At 39.3% G+C, this 19,879-nt stretch overlaps 1 protein-coding gene across 1 annotated transcript; it reads left to right on the top strand.

Annotated features, from left to right (window-relative positions):
• Window positions 1-2,674: 2,674 nt before the first annotated feature.
• LOC147860163 (DNA-directed RNA polymerase 1B, mitochondrial-like) lies at window positions 2,675-19,771 on the top strand. Its single transcript, XM_087324372.1, has 20 exons — window positions 2,675-2,847; window positions 3,066-4,017; window positions 4,821-5,036; window positions 5,151-5,284; window positions 5,374-5,452; window positions 5,558-5,616; window positions 5,802-5,919; window positions 11,633-11,746; window positions 11,842-11,973; window positions 13,519-13,935; window positions 14,088-14,138; window positions 14,231-14,301; window positions 16,899-16,971; window positions 17,051-17,203; window positions 17,293-17,367; window positions 17,456-17,545; window positions 17,621-17,671; window positions 18,460-18,574; window positions 18,683-18,786; window positions 19,148-19,771. The coding sequence occupies exons 1-20, from the start codon at window positions 2,690-2,692 to the stop codon at window positions 19,256-19,258; spliced, it is 3,273 nt and encodes a 1,090-aa protein (XP_087180498.1). The 5' UTR covers window positions 2,675-2,689; the 3' UTR covers window positions 19,259-19,771.
• Window positions 19,772-19,879: the final 108 nt, after the last annotated feature.

The raw sequence follows: 19,879 nt of genomic DNA, 5'->3' as shown, positions 1-19,879 counted from the left end.
TAATCTTGAAGTGCCAACGTCCATCGCAACAAGCGGCCCGGGGGGTGAGGTCAATGAATAAGAGAAAGTAAGGGCTCGTGGTCAGTCTCAACCGTAACCTACCCGCCATGAAGGTATGGGTGAAGACATTGGAAAGACCAGACGATCGCAAGTAGTTCCTTCTCAGTGGTTGAGTAGTTCCATTCAGCCGGCATGAGAGTTCAGCTAATGAAGGCGACCGCCTTCCCTTGCCTGTGGCAATCGGTTTGCAGGAGGATGGCTCCTAACCCATGGTTAGAGGCATCTATCTACAACGTAAACGACTGGTCAAAGTTAGGATGGGCGAGCAACCTTGATTCCTGGACCATTGTTTTGAGGCGACAAAAGTTGTCTTCGCAAGCAAGATCCCAAACGAATGACGCCATATATATGGCCACATATTAAGTCACTAATATGCCAAATTTCATGAAAAGATCTATCCTTTCTATATAGATCTATTTATTTATATAATATAGGGAAAAGTACCAGGATACCCCTGGAAGTTTGTCTATTTACCAGAATGCCCCTGGAAGTTCCAAATTTACCAAACTACCCCTATGTCCAAAAAATTACACTTTATAAAGTAATTATACACTCAAATTTACAAGCCCTATTTACCAAAGATGGAAGAAATGGACCCGAACTAGCCTTATTTACCAAATATTTGAGTGTATAATTACTTTATAAAGTGTAATTTTTTGGACATAGGGGTAGTTTGGTAAATTTGGAACTTCTAGGGGCATTCTAGTAAATAGACGAACTTCCAGGGGTATCCTGGTACTTTTCCCTATAATATACCCCTTAAACTAAAAATGTCTTGAACGGTCATGAGCAATAACAACTATTGCATATCCCTTTCATGAATATATGTGCTATACATAGATCTTTCCAAGCTGTCAATGTAGATTTAGTGTATCCATTATGTATAACTCACTTGCTAAATTCACAACTTAAAGAAAAATTAGTAGTCTTCCCTATTTTTCTATCATATATGCATAGAAGGCCTTTTATACCTTTTTGTGCAAAGTCTTGCATTTTGCACTTGGATTCTTGCACAAAGAGTACATTGATTCATCAAATGTTGGGCTTCCTCAATTGCTTTCTAAAATTTAAGCATTTCAACGTTTTTTATACATTTAATATTTGTAACGTTATATCACTTTTGACTTACATGCATCATAACATCATTATTTGAATCTTCATCTTCAATGGAAAGTTCCCAACGAGTTCATTGTGCCAAATCTAATCAACTCATTAAAACAATAGTTATAAAAAACATCCATTGTTTACAAAGTACCGAGGAGGAATGGGTAGTGGACTTAGTACATTGTATCGACACTAGATTTACCATTGAAGAGGGATGGTCATTACTGTTAAGTCCAATATCTATGGCCTAAGCACACGTATAGTAGGTGTGAAAGAATATACCAAAAATATCACAAGTTGTAAATCACATGATGAGGAGCTTTTCAATTAATGAATACCATATTGATGATACCGATGGAAGAACCTTCAAACATACAAAGCTCATTCTGAAAGTAATTAAAGAATCGCGACATGAAATGTCTTATATTTAACCAATCGGTGCGAGAAGCCACAAACGACAAAGCTCATAATGAAGCAAAAGATATAGAATCATGCAACTTAGAAAGCTCATATCCGAGAATAGGTTATGAGAAGCCATACACAACATATTGATAAAACTCAAATCACATGATGAGACTCAACATATGTTTCTTAAAGTCCAAAACAAAGATCAATATAGACGACGTGGTGGAAGAAAGTACTTACCATGCTCAGGTACCCAGTAGCTATTCTGATGTAGGTGTAGGTTTTGGTTCAAATGCATGTGCAGATGCAGGTGTAACAGGTTTCAAAATTTCAAAAATTGGGGAAAAAGAATTTATGCAGGGTTTTAATAATGTTGAAGTTGTGCCCGGGTTAGGTCAGAAGGTCCAAGTTAGGAGCTCAACCCGGGTTAGGATTATAGGATTACAAGGCCCGGGTTAGGTGAAAGGACTTCGGGTTAGGCTTAGATAAGTACATTTCGTGAGTTAGGCGATGAGTGACTGGGGTAGGTAATCAAATGACATCATCATTGCGCGGGTTTGATGTGACAGGGGCTCGTCAGACCCGGGTTGGGTTTTAAGCGCGCGCCTTTTATAGATAGAGATCGAACGGGGCAGATCGTACGCGCCATTCGAAATGTGTTCTGCACCGTTTGTGTCCGAGATTTCCTCACCAAGCCTAATTATTAATTGGTAGCAAATAGAAACGTCGACTACATATCAAACTCAACCCACATGGTATGCTATGGCTATGCTTGTTAACGCACCTGAAGACCACCAGATCACACAGAGAGACCAGATCACAGAGACTAGACCAAAGAGACTAGACCAGACCAGACCAGACCAGACCAGACCAGAGAGAGACCAGATGAGAACACAGCATAGAGAAGAGAGAAGGAGGAGAGGGTTTTGGGTTTGTCGCCGCACGGAGAGAGACAGAGCCAAGAGCCAGAGAGAGCCAGAGAGAGCCAGAGAGAGAGAGAAGGCGGCGGCGTCGTCTCTTCTTCCTCTTCCTCCTCCGCCGCCGTCGCAGGAGGAGATCTGTTTTCAATGTTGTGTGCATGTGGAGGGAGTCGTAGCTCCTTCTTCTTCTGCTGAGGAGTATGTGGAGGAGGATTAGCACTCGAATTCTGCTCTTCTCCGACGCCTTCTCCAAGAAGCATACTCCTCCCACACGCTCCCTGCTTACGCCCGGTCCCCATCCCCATCCCCATCCCCATCCCCATCCTCCTCCGCCTTATTCTTCTTCATTGCTCCCCAGGTGCGTCCATTTTCTATCTCTTTCTCTGTGCCGCTTCTTCCTCTAGGGTTTCCTGTTAGTTTCTTCCCCTAATTTGTAGGGTTTTCTTTCATTTCTATTGTTATTAATCGCAAAGGTTTCGGATTTCTAGGATATAGGGTTTTTTTATTATTCTAGGGTTTAGTACTAGTAGGGCAATTAGGGTTATCTCATGTAGTACTGAATTTACCATTTTCCAGATTGTTTTTTTCGCCAGCTCATCACTATATAAACGGCTTTGAAGAATTGGCAACTACCCCAGAAGTAATGAAGAATTCAAGGAAACAGCTTCATTCTGCAGCTCTAGCTATCTCATTTGAAGAACCAATGAGGCCACAGGAACCCTCCCTTTTGAAAATAAGGTCAGATAAAGAAAGCTCTTCACCGACCCCCATGACTGATGTTCGTGGGACGTTGAACTCTGTCTTGTGGGATATACCAACAATTGCAAATCAGATGTCTTTTAAAGCTCGCGAAGATCCGAATGCTACCAACAAACTTCTTCAAGCATTCAAAGCACATAAGACCCAATCGGAGCCTTTGTTACTATTTGAGCTCACAGAGTTTTGGGGAAGTGACTTTGATTTCATCACCTCTTCTTCTTCCTCAAGAACTCCATTTGTGGAATCCTCTCCAGCAAAGCAAGTGCCAGAATCGACTCAGGTTTCCGAGAGGTTAGCAAACTTAGATAGTAAGGCTGAAGAGAAACAATGTAGAGATTGTGATCGGGAAGGTGCTTCGTCAAGCACACAGCCCAAAGAAACATCCAGAGGGAAACATCTGAGATTAATGAAAAGGCAAATGAAAATTGAATCAGAGGCATGGCAACAGGCCATACAAGAGTACAAAGCCACACTAGAAGAGATGTGCAAAAACCAACTTGCGCCAAATCTACCTTTTATGAAATCAATGTTTCTCAGCTGGTTTGAGCCCCTAGTGAATGCGATTACTGCTGAGCAAGAGGCATACCAGAGAGGAGACTATAGGTTGAATCGGAGCTCTTACGGTCCCTACCTTGCTTTGCTTCCAGCTGATAAGTTAGCTGTTATTACCATGCATAAGACGGTAGCCAAATTGCTCACAGAGGATGCGAATGTTGGATTAAGGGTAGTTGTGCCCGTTTTGAGCATAGGTGAAGCTGTGGAGCAAGAGGTGAGGATTTAACATACTCGTCTTTCGATCGCTTATCATTTACTTTCTTGAATCTGATTCCTTAAGCACCTCAAAAGTTCAATGATGGCTAAACAGGAATACTACCTTAATGATGTAGAAAGTTTTACGCTACTTGCAGAATCTTTATGATTTAAATATTAATTAAGAAAAATGTCGCCCTAAAAAGTAGTCACGAAGCTTGTATGTGCCGAATTGATACTTAACAACAATGCTCCTCTGTATTTCCCTGTCCAATAGAAATGTTGTTTGATGATGAGTTTAAAGTAAAAACAGCACAACACCTGTGAATATTATGACATCACGCGATTTTGCAATTTGGATTGAATGTCTATGCTTTAAAACTTTTGATCCTTTACTTGGCATTTGATTGTCTCGCTTTCACGAAAGGATTAGTGAATTACTCGTCTTATGAGCTCTTCGCATGTTGTTTCCATCAGACAACTAAGCCATAGTAAATCACTATGGGTCAGTCAGGTTGGACATATGGATTCATGTTTTGAATGCAATGTCCAATGCTTCTTTATAAAGAATCTAATCAGCCAATGAAAGGAGTATTTTAAGAGAAAAACACCTGCATCTTGGACATGGTTGTTGCTAATGTGCTGAAAAGTCAGTACAGATTGCTTCTAGTTTCTCCATCATTCAGTCATGAACACTTCCCTTGGATTAAGTTTTCCTTAATCAATGGAGGTAATCTTATAGGAGCTAATGCTATGTTTTGTATGTTGGTAACAATTGTTTTAAGGGATGGCAATCATTTTAATTTCTAATGTGGCTGTCAGGTTAGGTTGCAACAAGTTCTCAAGCAGAAGTCCCGCAAGAAAGGCAAACAGGAGTCAGATGTTGAGGATGAAGCATCGAAAGAGCAACTAGCGAAACATAAAGCCCTGCAGAAGCAAGTTCAGAAGTTTATTAAACAAAAGAAATTGAGGGTATTAATGAAGAAAGTTAGGGAGGCGGATAGCTCTGAGCCTTGGAGCCGTATTGTCCAGGCTCATGTGAGTATTAATAAATTTTGGTTGGTGTACTAAAGTTTCTCTTTATGGCTTCACCATACTCCATAATAAGAATCATACAACAAATGTTTACCTTGTTAAATTTCTTGGATTTAGGTAGGATGTCGATTGCTAGAGCTTCTTATTGAAACAGCTTATATACAAGATCCAGGGGAAAATACATCAGATGGGTCATTGGAAGTTAGACCAGCGTTTCGGCATGCAGTTAAAACCGTTACTGGAAAAGAGAGGTGATTCTCCTGGGATGATGTGGTTAAATAATTCAGTTTTTTGTTTTTTAATAGTTGTGATTTAAAAGGCATTGTTTCTTGTGATGTAGTGGAAACAAGCCAGCATGCAGTAAGAAGTATGGTGTAATAGAGTGTGATCCATTTATTTCAAAAGGCATCCACAAAATGGTATTTCGATGTATTTCGATATCTTCTGACTTGCTGTTGTATTGCGTGTTTTTGTTTCGCATCATTCCTGTATTCTGAACCCTAGAATGCTCATTTTTTTTTCAGGCTCGTGGGGTAGTGACACCATATATGCCAATGCTTGTGAAGCCTCTACCTTGGAAAGGGTACGAAACATGCCTCCTTTTTTAGGCCGGGAAGACGTTGCTATTCCATATACTTTCACTCTTCCTTTAATATCATTGATAGTCTGAGATCTTAAGATCGCAACTTTTATTTATTGCTTGTTTGCATTTGATTTTTGTTCCCTTTTCTGCTTTGGGTAGTTCAATGTTTTCTTTTCTGTTTGTAGGTATAGAAAAGGTGGACATCTGGTTTTGCCTTCATGTATCATGCGGACACATGGATCCAAAGAACTTGGAGAAACATTAAAAAAAACTCCAATACGACAGTTACAGCCTATTTTTGAAGTATGTCTCACTCTATCCTTAATCTTTGCCACTGATTTCATAAAATACGCAAAGTCATCAAGTGGAGAAACGCAGTCTTCTCTCTTTTGAATTAGGGCTGTATGGCAAGTCAAGCTTTTAAAAAATAATTCATACACCCAGATTCAAGCTATAAGGCTGACCAGTGTAATTGTGGTTGTACTACGTGTAACTTTTGGTGTGACTGGGTATTTTTCATCCTGGGATCAGATTGGTTATTGGGCAGTTAGTGACTAATTCCTATAATGGTATCATGCAACACTATCAATTGGTTGAAATACTCGAATTTCGTAACTCCCTGCAGTGACGGAATGATCACCCATGCAGTGACGGAATGATCATGGGTGACTGATACCATGCATAATCATCCTGCCATCATCAACTCTTCTTCATGTATCTGGTCATATGCATAGAACTAATTGCGGTTTTGGAGGATCGTAAGTGTCATAAAGATCCATGTGACATCCAAAATTTGAGAATATCCTAGCGAGGATGAAAGGGTCAGAAATTGTCAATATTGCTGAGGAACACTTAGGGCTTTAGGTGTAGTAGTAGATCGATGGCTGAAAAGATAGAGAGAGAGAGGCAGTTGGAGGAGCTCACCTTTTGAAGTGAGATCCAAAAGTTTTTAACTTATGTGTTATATGATCCATTTCGGGTTGGCTAAGTTCACACTGAAGTTGGCCCAAAAATAACGAAAAAAGTGATAAGTGGTTTTTGGCCTTTATAAATAGGCCGATACACATGTACATACTATAAGGGGGTCATTTAGGGCCTTTACCCCAACAACCTCCCATTTAAAGGCATAAATGACGCCTTTAAGCTACGTAACTCCCACCATCTGTATACATATCTGATGTTGTGCTTTGGGTAAGTACATCTGCAGGGTTCTTGGTGAGTACATCTGCGGGGTTCGGTGATGTGTGAACCTTTATCAATGTGATAAGGCCATTCTCAAGCACTTCTCTAATGAAGTGATATCGCACATCAATATGTTTTGTGCGTGCATGAAACATGGCATTCTTTGCCAAACAGATGGCACTCTGGCTATCACAACCAAGCATAGGTGCCTTTTCAGCAAACCAAACTCACTGCAAAGACAATATCGCTTCCTTGGAAGCCTCAGTGTCTGAAATATATTCAGCCTCAGTAGTGGACAAAGCAACAACCTTTTGCACCATGATATAGCACCACCTGCAAGTGTGAATACATAGCCACTTGTGGATTTCTGTGTATCCACATCACCTGCCATGTCAGAGTTACAAAAACCCTTCAGCTCTAATGGGTCTTTTCTACAACAGAGGCATTTATTTTTAGTCCCTTTTAAGTACATCATAATGGACTTTACTACATTTCAATGTGCCTTTCATGGATTAGCAATGAACTGGCTTACAACTCCCACTGTATAGGCAATATCAGGTCTAATAGCCACCATAGCATACATAAGTGAACCACAAGCTGAAGCATAAGGTACACCTTGCATGTCATTGATTGCTTCTTGTGTCTTAGGACAATCTTCCTTTGAGATTTTATCATATGGCTATAATGGCACTCCAAGATGCTTTGCATCAGCCATACAAAATCTGTCCAGCACCTTATCAATGTATTTTTCCTGAGATAAATACAATGTATGGTGTTCGATTTGTCTCCTAATTCTTACTCCAAGTACATGTTCAGCTCCCCCAAGGTCTTTCATTGAAAATGCAGATTTCAGCTGCTTTTTAAGGACATCAACAGTGCTCCTTTTCTTGGCAGCAATGAGCATATCATCTACATATAGTACAAGAACGATTGGGCTGCCATTTTCATCTCTTTTAGTGTACAAAAGTGATCAGCATGGCTTCCTTTGTATACCCATGTTTGAGCATAAAAGCATCAAACTTTTTGTACCGTTGTCTAGAAGCTTGTTTCAGCCCATACAAGCTTCTATTGAGCTTACATACCAAATGTTCCTTTTGAGGAATAACAAAGCCCTCGGGCTGTTTCAATTAAAGCTCTTCATCAATGTCACCATGCAAAAAAGCTGTATGTACATCCATTTGGTCTAATTCCAAATCAAGTGCAGCCACTATAGCAAATAGCACTCGCGAAGGGGTCATTTTCACCATAGGCGAAAAACACTTCCTGGAAATCTATGCCCTTAGTTTGAGCATATCCTTTTGCAACCAGCCTTGCTTTATACTTGGGTTTGTTATCAACCGTCTTGATTTTATATACCCATTTGTTAGGAATGGCTTTCCTTCCTTTGGGCAGTTTAACCAAGTCCCAAGTATTATTTGAATGCAAAGCCTTAATCTCTTCCTGCATAGCAAGCTCCCACTTATTGTTGTGCTCACATGCCTTTGCCTCTTTATATGTAAGAGGTTCTCCCTCATCAGTCAACATTATGTAGTGCAACGAGGGATCAAATCTACTCACATTTCGTCTAATACGAGTAGAACGTCTCACCCAATGATCCACATTGCCAGGCAATGGGTCAGAATCAGGTGGTATGTCTAAATCATCATTATTAGGCTGCTGTCCATTATTTTCAGCACCATTTTCAGCATTATTACTTGGCTGCATATTCCCCTCAGGATCCTCATCTTGCTGTCCATCATCTTCTGGCTCCAAAACCACTGGATCATCAATATTTTCAGTCCTTTGTGGTGCATCCTGATGGTCAAAACTGGGTCTAACAGGTGGCTGGTCATGCTGAAATCTAACCCTTTTATGGTCATCTTTTGAGGCACAATTGCTTTGAAGCAGCCTTGCCTCATTGAAAACAATGTCCCGGCTGCGTATAACCTTCTTGAGCAGGGATATCCAAATCCTGTAGTCCATTTCGCCATGTTCACCATATCCCATGAAGAGGCCGTTAATGAACTTGGCGTCAAGTTTGTTTCTCAGCTCAGGCCTTATATGTACAAAAGCCTCACAGCCAAAGACACATAAGTGATCATATGAAGCAGGTTTGCCAAACCAAACCTCTTCAGGGATGTCACCTTTTAAAGACATGTGAGGGGATCTATTGCATACATGTACTGCAGTTTTGAGTGCCTCTCCCCAAAATCCATGAGGGAGATTAGCTGTGGACAGCATGCATCTCACCCTCTTACAAAGTGTATGGAACTGTAAGCTCCCTCTTAATACCCAAATTTCACAAAATTTCTTGAATTCAGCACTTGTATACTCACTACCATTATCTGTACGCAAACATTTCCGTTTTCTGCCTATTTGGGTGGTTACATAATGCACATTATGCAAAACCAGCTCATTAGTGCCATTTGTAGACATGTACACACTAGGCCTATACACATGTACACACTATTAAGGGGGTCATTTAGGGCCTTTACCCCAACAGAGGAGAATTTGATAGCTAATTAAGCATGCAAGTAATTAGCAAGAATAGTATTTTTCCTAGTAATAGCCAACCAGTAGGACCTGTACAATGACAGATGATAATTTTCTTTAGAAGGCCATGCCAAGAGACCTCAGAGCAAGCACAACCATTATCTGGTAGAGGAACGTTTCTAGGCCAATCAGTTTATTTGGCACTCTAGGCATCCTCAATATGTGGACTATTACAGAGGATGTAACTTGCATGGGAGGATACATGGTATCATTGCCAAAGGTTGGGAATGATCCTCCATGTTTTACATCATCATCCTATGTGAACTTTCATGGGCTGATCCACTCATATACCGTCTCTCCTACTTATGTATTTATTTGTTTCATGTAATGTATCCTTCACAATATGTATACACATGATTCCTGTGCCATTGCACTTGGATGACAACCTAGTCAAATAGTGTAGGTGCAATTCACTTATTCATTCTTCCATCACACTTCCATAAGATCCACATTGATGTAACTTTCAGTCTCGTATGCCACTTTGGCCTTTTGAAGATGTTAATATAACCTTTCATTTCATGGTTGGGGCTCTACTCACACGTGGTAGTGACCCACTCAGTTGTGGGTATGATAGGAATGTGGTTATACAAGGATCCTTGCAATGACTTGGGGGTTTTATAAGCAGACAGGAAAGAGTAGCCTTTGAATGCCTCACGAGGAAGAAGACAAGATCCTGTTTGATTAAATTTGAAGCAAAAGTGTAAAGATTGTTCCTTGGACAAGAAACTAAAAGAGCATGGAGAATGTTTAATGAGACCTAGCACACACCAAAGTTCATCTTAGGCTTGGATGAAATGTAAATCCTCTCTATGAAATTCCTGAAAAGTCTCACCTGCGGCTTATACCCACTTAAGTCCAAAGTTTTTACTTCAGAAATAGTGAGAAATGCAATCAATCAATTACAATTTGGAAGATTGCAATAGGCTAGTAGATGAGCACTTTATCTTTGCCTGTGATACCTTAATCCTGCATCTTGCACACATCATTAATAAAGCTTTGCATGAATGTTTCTCTACTAGCTGGACAAACATATCATTGTACAGATCTTCAAGAGTGAAGTTCCGATTCTAGAGTCAGAGTTTGAGTGTCTGGGTAGAACGAAAATGCTGCTGCTTAGTCGGATAGGCAGGCTTCAGGAAGGGCTCACTACTTAGGATCACATGTTTGAGCCTTGGAGTCCTTATTGAGAAAGGCCCATGAAAAGGACATCAATTGTTGTTCTCTAGGCCCATTGACATTGTTCCATGTAGAATCTATTTCGAGAACCCTAGAAGCCATGCATGGGGAATCTATGCACTATGAATGATTATTAGGAAAAGAGTGTGCTTCAAATGGGTTGTTAAAGGTCGTGACTAACATGATTAGAGTGAAACAAGAATTCCTGTTTTCACCCACTCTCTCTGTGCTTAATGTAGATGAGGTATCAAGCTATATAGGGAGGTTGGGTGTTTCAGAAGCATGCTCGGTGGAGATAGCCATATTGGAGTTGCATGCTGATGGCATTGTATTGAATTTTGAGTCTCTAGAAAGACCGCAAAGATATCTAGATTCCATAAAGTCGTTTTGTACAGAAAACGATTTGTTTGATAAACCTTGATAGAAGTGAAGTGATGTTGCTTACATCTCTCAAGCATGGACAATAAGATCAGAATGAGAGTTGTTATTGGAAATGAAAGCATACATGCTATCTACACATACCTAGGAGTGTAATATTCACAGGATCTTAGTTCTTCCTACGGAAGTGTGCTTCTATCTGGCTATCTGTCTCTCTCTTTGTCTTCCATACTTGTTCTTGTATGCCTGGTGGTTTACTTGTAGATTACTCGTAACTTCAGAGGCAGGAACCTAGTTCCTACCTCACTCATTCATAAGTTGCTCCTAGGAAAATTTCTCTTGAAAGATGTTTTGCGAAGTTGGCCCCCCTTCTCTGTTTTGTCTTTAGCTTCATGAACTTTGCATTAGTTGAATCTGTTTAGCAAATGTTCCAAATTATGAGTAATGGTTTAGAATGAAACCAATATTACAGGGTGTTTGCTGCTTTGTTACGTTGTTTTTAGAAAATGTACATTAAAAATTTCCAACAAGAGCCTATATACTCCACAATAGCCATTGGTTGAATGTTAGCACTAAAGGGAAACACGGATTGTGTCTGGTTTCATGTGATGTATAGGAATTTCTCTTTCTTTCTTCTGATATTTTTTGTTTCTGAAGTAATGCAGGCCTGATTATCTCTGGTTTCATGTGACGCAATAGGAATTTCTCTTTCTTTCTTCTGATGATTATTGTTTCTGAAATAATGCAGGCCTTGGACATACTTGGTTCAACAAAATGGAGAATCAATAGCAAGCTTCTTGATGTTGTAGAAAGGATTTGGGAGGAAGGTGGTAGGATTGCAGATATGGTTGACCGTGAAGATGTAAAATTCTCCTGTTAACTCGGGATTGTTATGCAGATAGATGACACAATATTTAATGTGAAATCAGCTGATTATATTTTCTTTGGAAAAAGTAGGTACCAGAGCCTGAGAAGCCTGAAACTGAAGACCCTGATACGCTAAAAAAGTGGAGATGGGAAAGAACTAAAGTAAGAAGACTCAATCGTGAGCTGCATTCACAACGTTGTGACATCGAATTGAAGCTTTCTGTGAGTCCCTTCTCTTGTCCCCTCAATCAGTTTAAGCACACACAGAGAGAAAAAGAAAGAGAGAGAGAGAGAGAGAGAGAGAGAGAGGGTTTAGGGTTTAGAGAGATAGATATATGAATGTCTGGCAAAAATTGCCTATAAAACCAAACCAGAGATTATGTTTTAAAATGTTGTCTCGTCTTTGAGAACAAACCAAAGAAGTGTAGCTAAGTAAACAAGCAAGTAAAATAAAATGTGACTAAAGAATCTCGTTATCAATACATGTAGGAGTTCTCAAGTTAGATTGTAATTTTTGTCTTTGTAAGTTCTCTGTTGGAGGGTGGCAGCTCCAGACCTGCACTCTCTTTCATCTTTATTATCCCCATTGTACATTCCCTCTCTTCCTAGATTCTTTTCTCTCTAGAATCTGCACCGCTTATGATGCCTTTTCTCTCTTCCACTTTTTCCAAGATATTCCCTCTTATTCCTAGTTTATTGTACCTGTTTGATAGTACAAGAGTCATTTACCTACCAAACAACCATTTCACCCACTTTCCCCAAATTTGTATAAATAGGCTATACCAGCCTCTTCTATAAAGACTTTTACTTTTGCTGCTACTTTTGCTGCTACTGTCTAACAGCCTTCTCACAGCTTGGCTGTATCTATTTTGTTCTAACAACTGTTCTGCTGCTGCTATTAACAACTTTTCTCACATTCTCTAGTACATGTCAATCTAAAATGGAGAGAGGGAAGCGTGTGCGATGGTGGGGGATGTTGGCTTTTATCTGTCGATGACAAGGGTGGTGAGATTGTGGTCCACAAAGTTTGGACCTATGTGCACAACAAATTGCTATTGCCCAATCTATTGTAACCCCTTTGTTATGTCCTGGTTGGGAGCCCATTTGTGTAGCCCTTGATTGACTTGTAGCATGACTTGATTCACTTAGGAGTGATGGCGCTAAAGAAAGTTGTGCTTGTTCTTTGTTGATGAGCTTGTGTGGTTGTATTGTTGTCCTTCAACAACTTTTCCCTGTGTCTCTTGAGTTCTAGCGAGAAAAGTCCCAAGCACCGATTGTCCTCGTATTCCATTACTTTGCGTTGTGGGCCAAAGACTTGTTTAAAGAAGCAATGGTATCTTCCTCTTATTTCATAAAAAACACTACAGTGACAAACATAGTTATCTTCAGATTCCACTCCCTGATGACACAGTTGGCAGATTCTTTCTTCTAGAGGTATTCTTGCATGTCTGTCTACCTCAATCTCTTAACTGGTGTGATGAAGTTCGCAGCTGCCCTAGCACACTGCTCAGCGCATAGGATAGATGAATCCATCCTCTGATGTGTGTAAAAAGTGTCTTATAGTAAGGCATCTTCTTACCAAGTGATATTTTGGGGCTGATCCGTGCTATCTTGTTTTCCAAGTTAATAATATCAGTTTTGATCACTGTATTCTTTTCCACTTTGGTCATGTTTAGATGGGGACAATCCAAGCTATATTAGAGAGAGAGAGAGAGAGAGAGAGAGAGAGAGAGAGAGAGAGAGAGTTAAGAATGATCATTTAACTAGGTAGCTCGGCAAATGAGGAATGAAGAATGTTTCTATTATCCACATAACATAGATTTCCGAGGCCGTGCATATCCCATGCATCCCCATTTGAATCACCTTGGCTCAGATATGTGTCGAGGGTTACTGGAGTTTGCAGAAGGTCGCGCGTTAGGAAAGACAGGACTGCGCTGGCTGAAGATTCACATGGCTAATGTCTATGGGAATGGTGTTGACAAGTTCTCTTTTGATGGTCGACTTGCCTTTGTAGAGGAGAACATGGAGAATATTCTTGATTCAGCTCGAGAGCCCCTCAAGGGCCGACGATGGTGGCTTGCAGCAGAAGATCCTTTTCAATGTCTTGCCACTTGCGTTGAAATATCTAATGTATATTCATCAGGGAATCCAGAAGAGTTTTTGTCACACTTGCCAGTTCATCAGGTTAGAATTTTGGTATATTCTTTCTGTGTTTAGAAAAGTCTCTTAGATGAGCAAATATAAGTGGTTGGTTGAGATATTTGAGATAGTCATGTTGTCTGGAAGAACATGCTTTTTGCTCTAATTTGGTGACCAAGATTATGTTGCTGTCATAGGATGGTTCTTGCAATGGACTTCAACATTATGCTGCACTCGGAAGGGATCTTGTAAGCAAATGGATTTTCATTGTATTATATAGGTATGTAAGGATATCAAAACCATGTGCATGTTAACTAAGCACATTTTTTACTATTTTCAGTTAGGAGCTGAATCAGTAAATTTGACCGTACAAGAGAAACCTGCTGATGTCTATACAGATATTGCAGTTCGGTAAGATGCCTCAAAATTATATTTTCTTACGAGCAGATTGGAAGAGATTAAATTCTCCATATATTAGTGTTTTATTAATCCTAAAGAATGTGAAAATCTAAGTGAATACTAGAACAGACAATCTGAATGCGATGCATTCGGTACTTGGCCAAACTATATGGCTCGATTTTAGAATCAGAATTGAGTATATGGGCAGAGTGGAACGGCTGCCGTTCAGCTGGACAGTCAGGCTTTCGTAAGGGGTTCACAACTTTGGATCACATACTGACCCTCCGAGCCCTTATTGAAGGGGGCAGAACGCATAATAAGAGGATTTATTGCTGCTTTGTGGATTTCCGAAAAGCCTTCGATATTGACGCGTGCTCGGCTTATACAACGGCTAGAACCCGTTAGTGTTCAAACAGATATGCGATGGGGGATCTATACACTAGTTGTTTCCTATGCAATTTTGAATATGAAAAGGGAAAATATGAAATCTAAACACCCAAATAGTAGCCTTATTGGTAAGGCAATTGTCTTGTATCTTGGAGGTGCAAGGTTCAAAACTTGCTTGCACCCCTCTGTACGCACTCAATGTCACTAGGCCCTAGGCTTATTTATTATTGATTTATTTCATTTTTACAAGTATTTGTGAAATGTGCGTGTATCCTCACTTTTTCACTTTTTCTCACACTTGATATGCCACATCACGACACCGTGTTAAGAAAAGTGTGGTGTTCCAAGGGTTTGTCAGAGGCGGTGGCTAGTATAATTGGAGTGCAACAAGGAGCCCACTATCACCCACTTTCTTCGGTCTCTATATAGATGAGGTATCACATTACATAGAGAGATTCGGTGGTTCGGGAGCATGCCTAGCAGGTATAGCTATACAAATATTACTATATGCTGATGATATCGTGCTGATGTCTGACTCTCCGGAGGGATTGCAAAGACATCTAAATGCCTTAAAAACTATTTTGTAGTGACAAAGGTTTGTCAATAAACATGGCTAAAACTAAAGTGATGGTGTTTAACACAACTCAAGCATGAGTTACAAGATTAGAACCGGAATTCTTCTTGAACGAGGAAAAGGTGGAATACACACGCTCCTACACATACCTAGAAGTAACATTTACAGGGCCTAGGTTCTGCTTATGAGAGGTTGCTTGTGCCTGAGTTTCTCGTGGATATGCAACCCTTGGTGCCTCGAGAGACAATGTGCACATTTGCAATTCCAATAGCCATGACCTAACTTGGAAAACAAGATAACATGGATCAGCCCCAAAATATCATTTGGTACGAAGATGGCCCACTACAAGACACACCTTCTACACACGTCGGAGGGTGGATTCATCGTCAAGCCACTTTATATGGATATACATCTATCCTTTGCGCTGCGCACTGTGATAGGGCAGCTGTGAACTTCATCACATCAGTTTAGAGATTGAGGTTGGCTGATATACACAAATACCTCTAGAAGAAAGAATTTGCCAATTGTGTCATCAAGGAGTGGAATCCGAAGAACACTATGTTTGTCATTGTAGTATCTTTTAGGAAATCAGAGGGAGATACCACTGGCTCTTTAAACAAGGCTTTGGCCCACTACACAAGGTAATGGAATATGAGGACCAACAGTGCCTAGAACTTTTGTTGCAAGGACACAAGTTACATATGGAAAAGTTGTTGAAGGACAATAATATAGCCACACAAGCTCATCTACAAAGAACAATCACAACTTTCTTTAGCCCCGTCATTCCTACTGATGCTACAAGTCAATCAAGGGATACACAAATGGGCGCTCGACCAAGACATAGCAAAGGGGTTACAATAGATCAAGCAATAGCAATTTGTCATGCAGGTAGGCCCCAACCCCATGGACCACAACCTCAATACCCTTGTCATTGATAGGTAAAGATTATTATCTCCCTCCATTGGAGGTGCTTCCCTCGCTTCATAGACCTCTCCATTCTGGATTAACTTATGCTACAGATCTTTCGAAGTCAAGTTATAATATATCTAACTTGAAAAGCGCACATGTGCCAAAAACCAGATTCCCTCGTCTCTTTTTATCTTATTTACTTTTATATTTACTGAGTAATATTTATTTTATTTTGATTTGTTGTTCTCAAAGACGAGACAACACTTAAGATGTAATCTCTTGTTTGGTGTTATAGGCCATTTTGGCCTCTTGGAAGACGTTAATATATCTTTCTTTCTTTCTTGACGATAACTTTTAATAATGTTGAAGGTCATAATGAATAACTATTTTTTAATTTTCTTTACACTGTCTCAACTAGCTTCCCATTCCATGCCCAAGGAACATTTGTTCCAAAGTGACTATAGTTAAAAATCCAATGGATGTACTTTTCCCTCTCATAATCAGAAGTCAAACAGTCAAAAGTGTTACTTTTTTCAAATCTATTTTTGAATAGGTATCTTCTTAGCACCTATAGGTCATTGTCACACATCAGTAAATCTAATGAAAAATAATCCTGATACAATGAATCATTATTCTTTCTAGATATGTAGGATATTAAATATTTGAGATTTGTGTCAAAAATTGGGTTGCACGTGGCTTGATTACTTATAAAATGGGGAGCAATGTGTTACAAATGTAGTGTCAAGGGATTACTTGAAAAAGAATTTTCAAATGAAAGCTCAAAGGATTTGGCCAAGCTTTTGCATTCACAGGTGCTGTTCTATTATTAAGTGTTCAGGGTATATCAGAAGAATTTAATGTCTAAAATTTTATGAGTTACTTGTTCTTTAGGTTGATAGGAAGCTAGTGAAGCAAACAGTTATGACTTCAGTTTATGGAGTAACGTATGTTGGAGCACGAGATCAAATATTAAACCGACTGCAAGAAAGGCACACATTAACAGATGATAAGCAAGCTTTCAGTATTTCCTGCTATGCAGCAAAGGTCTTAAATAGTTCTGTGTTTCACTTCACGGAACTGGAAATGCTTTATAAGTATCTTATGTAAATGAAAATGAAAATGAAAATGTGCAGACAACATTGGCAGCTCTTGGAGAGATGTTTAAAGCAGCTAGAGTCATTATGGGCTGGCTAGGGGATTGTGCAAAGGTCCTTACTTATTCCTCTTTTAAGAAAATGAATGTGGATAACATGAGAATTTGAATCATTTGTTGGAACTCTTTTTATTCTTGCACAGGTGATTGCATCGCATAACCAGCCAGTGAAATGGAAAACACCCTTAGGGCTTCCAGTTGTACAGCCATACAGGAAACCCCACAAAATCATGGTAATTCCCTTTCGATGTTTTTTAATATGATTTGGCATATAACATACTATCAACTGACTGGAAATACTTTTGCAGGTTAGAACATCGTTACAAACACTTTGTCTAGTTCATTCCAATGATACAAGGGTATGATGGTGTTTCTATTCTTAGTTTCATGCATTGTACTCTATTCTTTGGTGTGATTTCAAAATATCTGCCCGTTTATGTAAGTAATAATCTTGCATATTCAGACTTACCAGTGTCTGGGACAATGATAATAATTCAGTAGCTTCTTACTCTAGAAAACAGCCCTTGAGGACTTACCCGAAATTGGAGAAATGTAATGACTTTGCATTTTCCAGCTACAATGCATATAGCAAGTTGAAGTATAGCATGATTGTCTCTCATCACCTAATGTTGTATCAACATTTAGGGAACTTATATTGAATCAGAAAACTGTAATTGTATGTGGATCCTTCCAGATACAAGGAACAGCAACTTGAAGCATGGGTATGATGGCTTCTCGCCACCAAATGTTGTATCAACATGTTGTTTCCTACTTACTATCACTAACAAAATGTGGCTAGCAAGGCTAGCCGATTATCACCACAATGTGGTAGAAAAGTGTATGTATCACCTAAGCATGTGTGCTCATGCTTAACACTAATACTTCATCCTTGATAAAGCATGTTATTCTTTGAGAATACTATTTCTGAATGGCTAGGTTAGAAGTAGAATGTGAAAACAAATCTGCAAAACTATGATTTGGGTATAATATGTTCAGAGTGTAAAGCCTGTGTATGTTTGTAAACAAGAGCTGCTGTAACATGTCCTGTGTCTTCTAGAATTTTATGGGTGATTGACACTTGTGGTCTTTTTTTTCTTAAGGAGTTCTGACTGCATCTTACTTGTCTGATTTTGTGCTGAAATATCAGGTTATGGTGAAACGGCAAAGGACTGCATTCCCGCCAAATTTTGTTCACTCGCTTGATAGCACACATATGATGATGACAGCCATTGCTTGCAGAAAAGCAGGTTTAACATTTGCAGGTGAGTCTTCTGTGATAGGGTTGCCTAAAGTTCTCTATTAACATATTGGGGAGTAAATCTCTCTCTCTGAACATAAAATTTCTCTCTCTCTCTCTCTCTCTCTTGCAGGTGTTCATGATTCATACTGGACACATGCCGGAGATATTGATAAGATGAATGCGATTCTGCGGGAGAAGTTTGTGGAGCTATATGATCAGCCCATCCTAGAGAATGTAAGTGCTTGAAATGTATTTTTTTCCATAAAATGAATGTATTTGCAAGCTGTATAAAATCCTAACCAAACCTTAAACCCTAGAAAATTGCAAGGTATATAAAATCCTAACTAAAACTTAAACCCTAGAAAATTACATAGAATAAACCAATAAAATGACATCTGCGTTGTCGAATGGTTTTTATTATTAATTCGTCAATTTGACTGGGTTCTGCCTAAACCCTAGAACATTACATTAATCCCATGGAGTGGCAACTTTTTAATACGCATGAGTTTTGATGTTGGGAACTAGTAGTAGGTGGCAACATTTTAATAAGCGGCATTTTGAATTTTTTGCTGGCCATATATGTTTTTGTGTACAGCTGTTAAAGACCTTTGAAGAGTGTTTCCCTGATGTCAATTTCCCTCCTGTGCCGGATCGTGGCAATTTCGAGCTCAAAGAAGTGCTTCGAGCACCCTATTTTTTCAATTAAATTTTGAAAAAGTGATAGTGTGCTCATGTGAAGAAAATTGAGCAGAGTTACATTAATGTGTATGTATATCACGGCTTTTGTTTTTCCATTCTTTAAAATCTCTAGGGCCACCCAACCACCTACCTTTCCCCTAAATATTATCATTTGGAATGGGAGAATCTACACGTATCATGTGGAAGAGAATATATACTACATTTTTAAGGGGTATACCACATTGGGGATGGTAATAAAAGACCTTAATCAGTTTGAGGAGAAAGTGTGGATATGAATGAGAGATTTTTTGCTATATGCAAATGAGGTGATATCCTTTCCCTAAAGCCACAAGCTTGATTGGAAATTGTGAGCTTCTACCAATAATTTTTTCTCATCTTTTTGTATGAAGTCAAATGACATACGATTAAGATTTGCTACAAAACCCAAATTAACAATGATAATTTTTACTGCAGTTATATTGAATAAATGTTAGAAACTGGGTTGTAAAATTTCAATGCAAGTTATGAACACATTTTCTTTTGTAATGAGGAGAATTCAATTTGGTGGCTTAAATTCTCTCTATTTGTCATATGCCTTGGATGATATGGAACATTGGTTGTGCTGGAAACGTTTTGTTAAATCAGTGGG

Source organism: Azolla caroliniana, unplaced genomic scaffold (assembly GCF_043228905.1).
Source record: "Azolla caroliniana isolate FFs.n. ecotype wild unplaced genomic scaffold, voAzoCaro1.0.p SCAF_9, whole genome shotgun sequence".
Classification (NCBI taxonomy): Eukaryota; Viridiplantae; Streptophyta; class Polypodiopsida; order Salviniales; family Salviniaceae; genus Azolla; species Azolla caroliniana.
The sequence above is the reverse complement of the archived record's forward strand: the minus strand, read 5'-3'. Positions and strand labels throughout refer to the sequence as shown.

Coding starts and splice junctions, on each gene's coding strand:
- LOC147860163 (XM_087324372.1), top strand. CDS start 2,690: ATGTGGAGGAGGATTAGCACTCGAATTCTGCTCTTCTCCGACGCCTTC. Junction 5,617..5,801: donor AAGCCTCTACCTTGGAAAGG/GTACGAAACATG, acceptor TTCTGTTTGTAG/GTATAGAAAAGGTGGACATC. Junction 5,920..11,632: donor AGTTACAGCCTATTTTTGAA/GTATGTCTCACT, acceptor GAAATAATGCAG/GCCTTGGACATACTTGGTTC.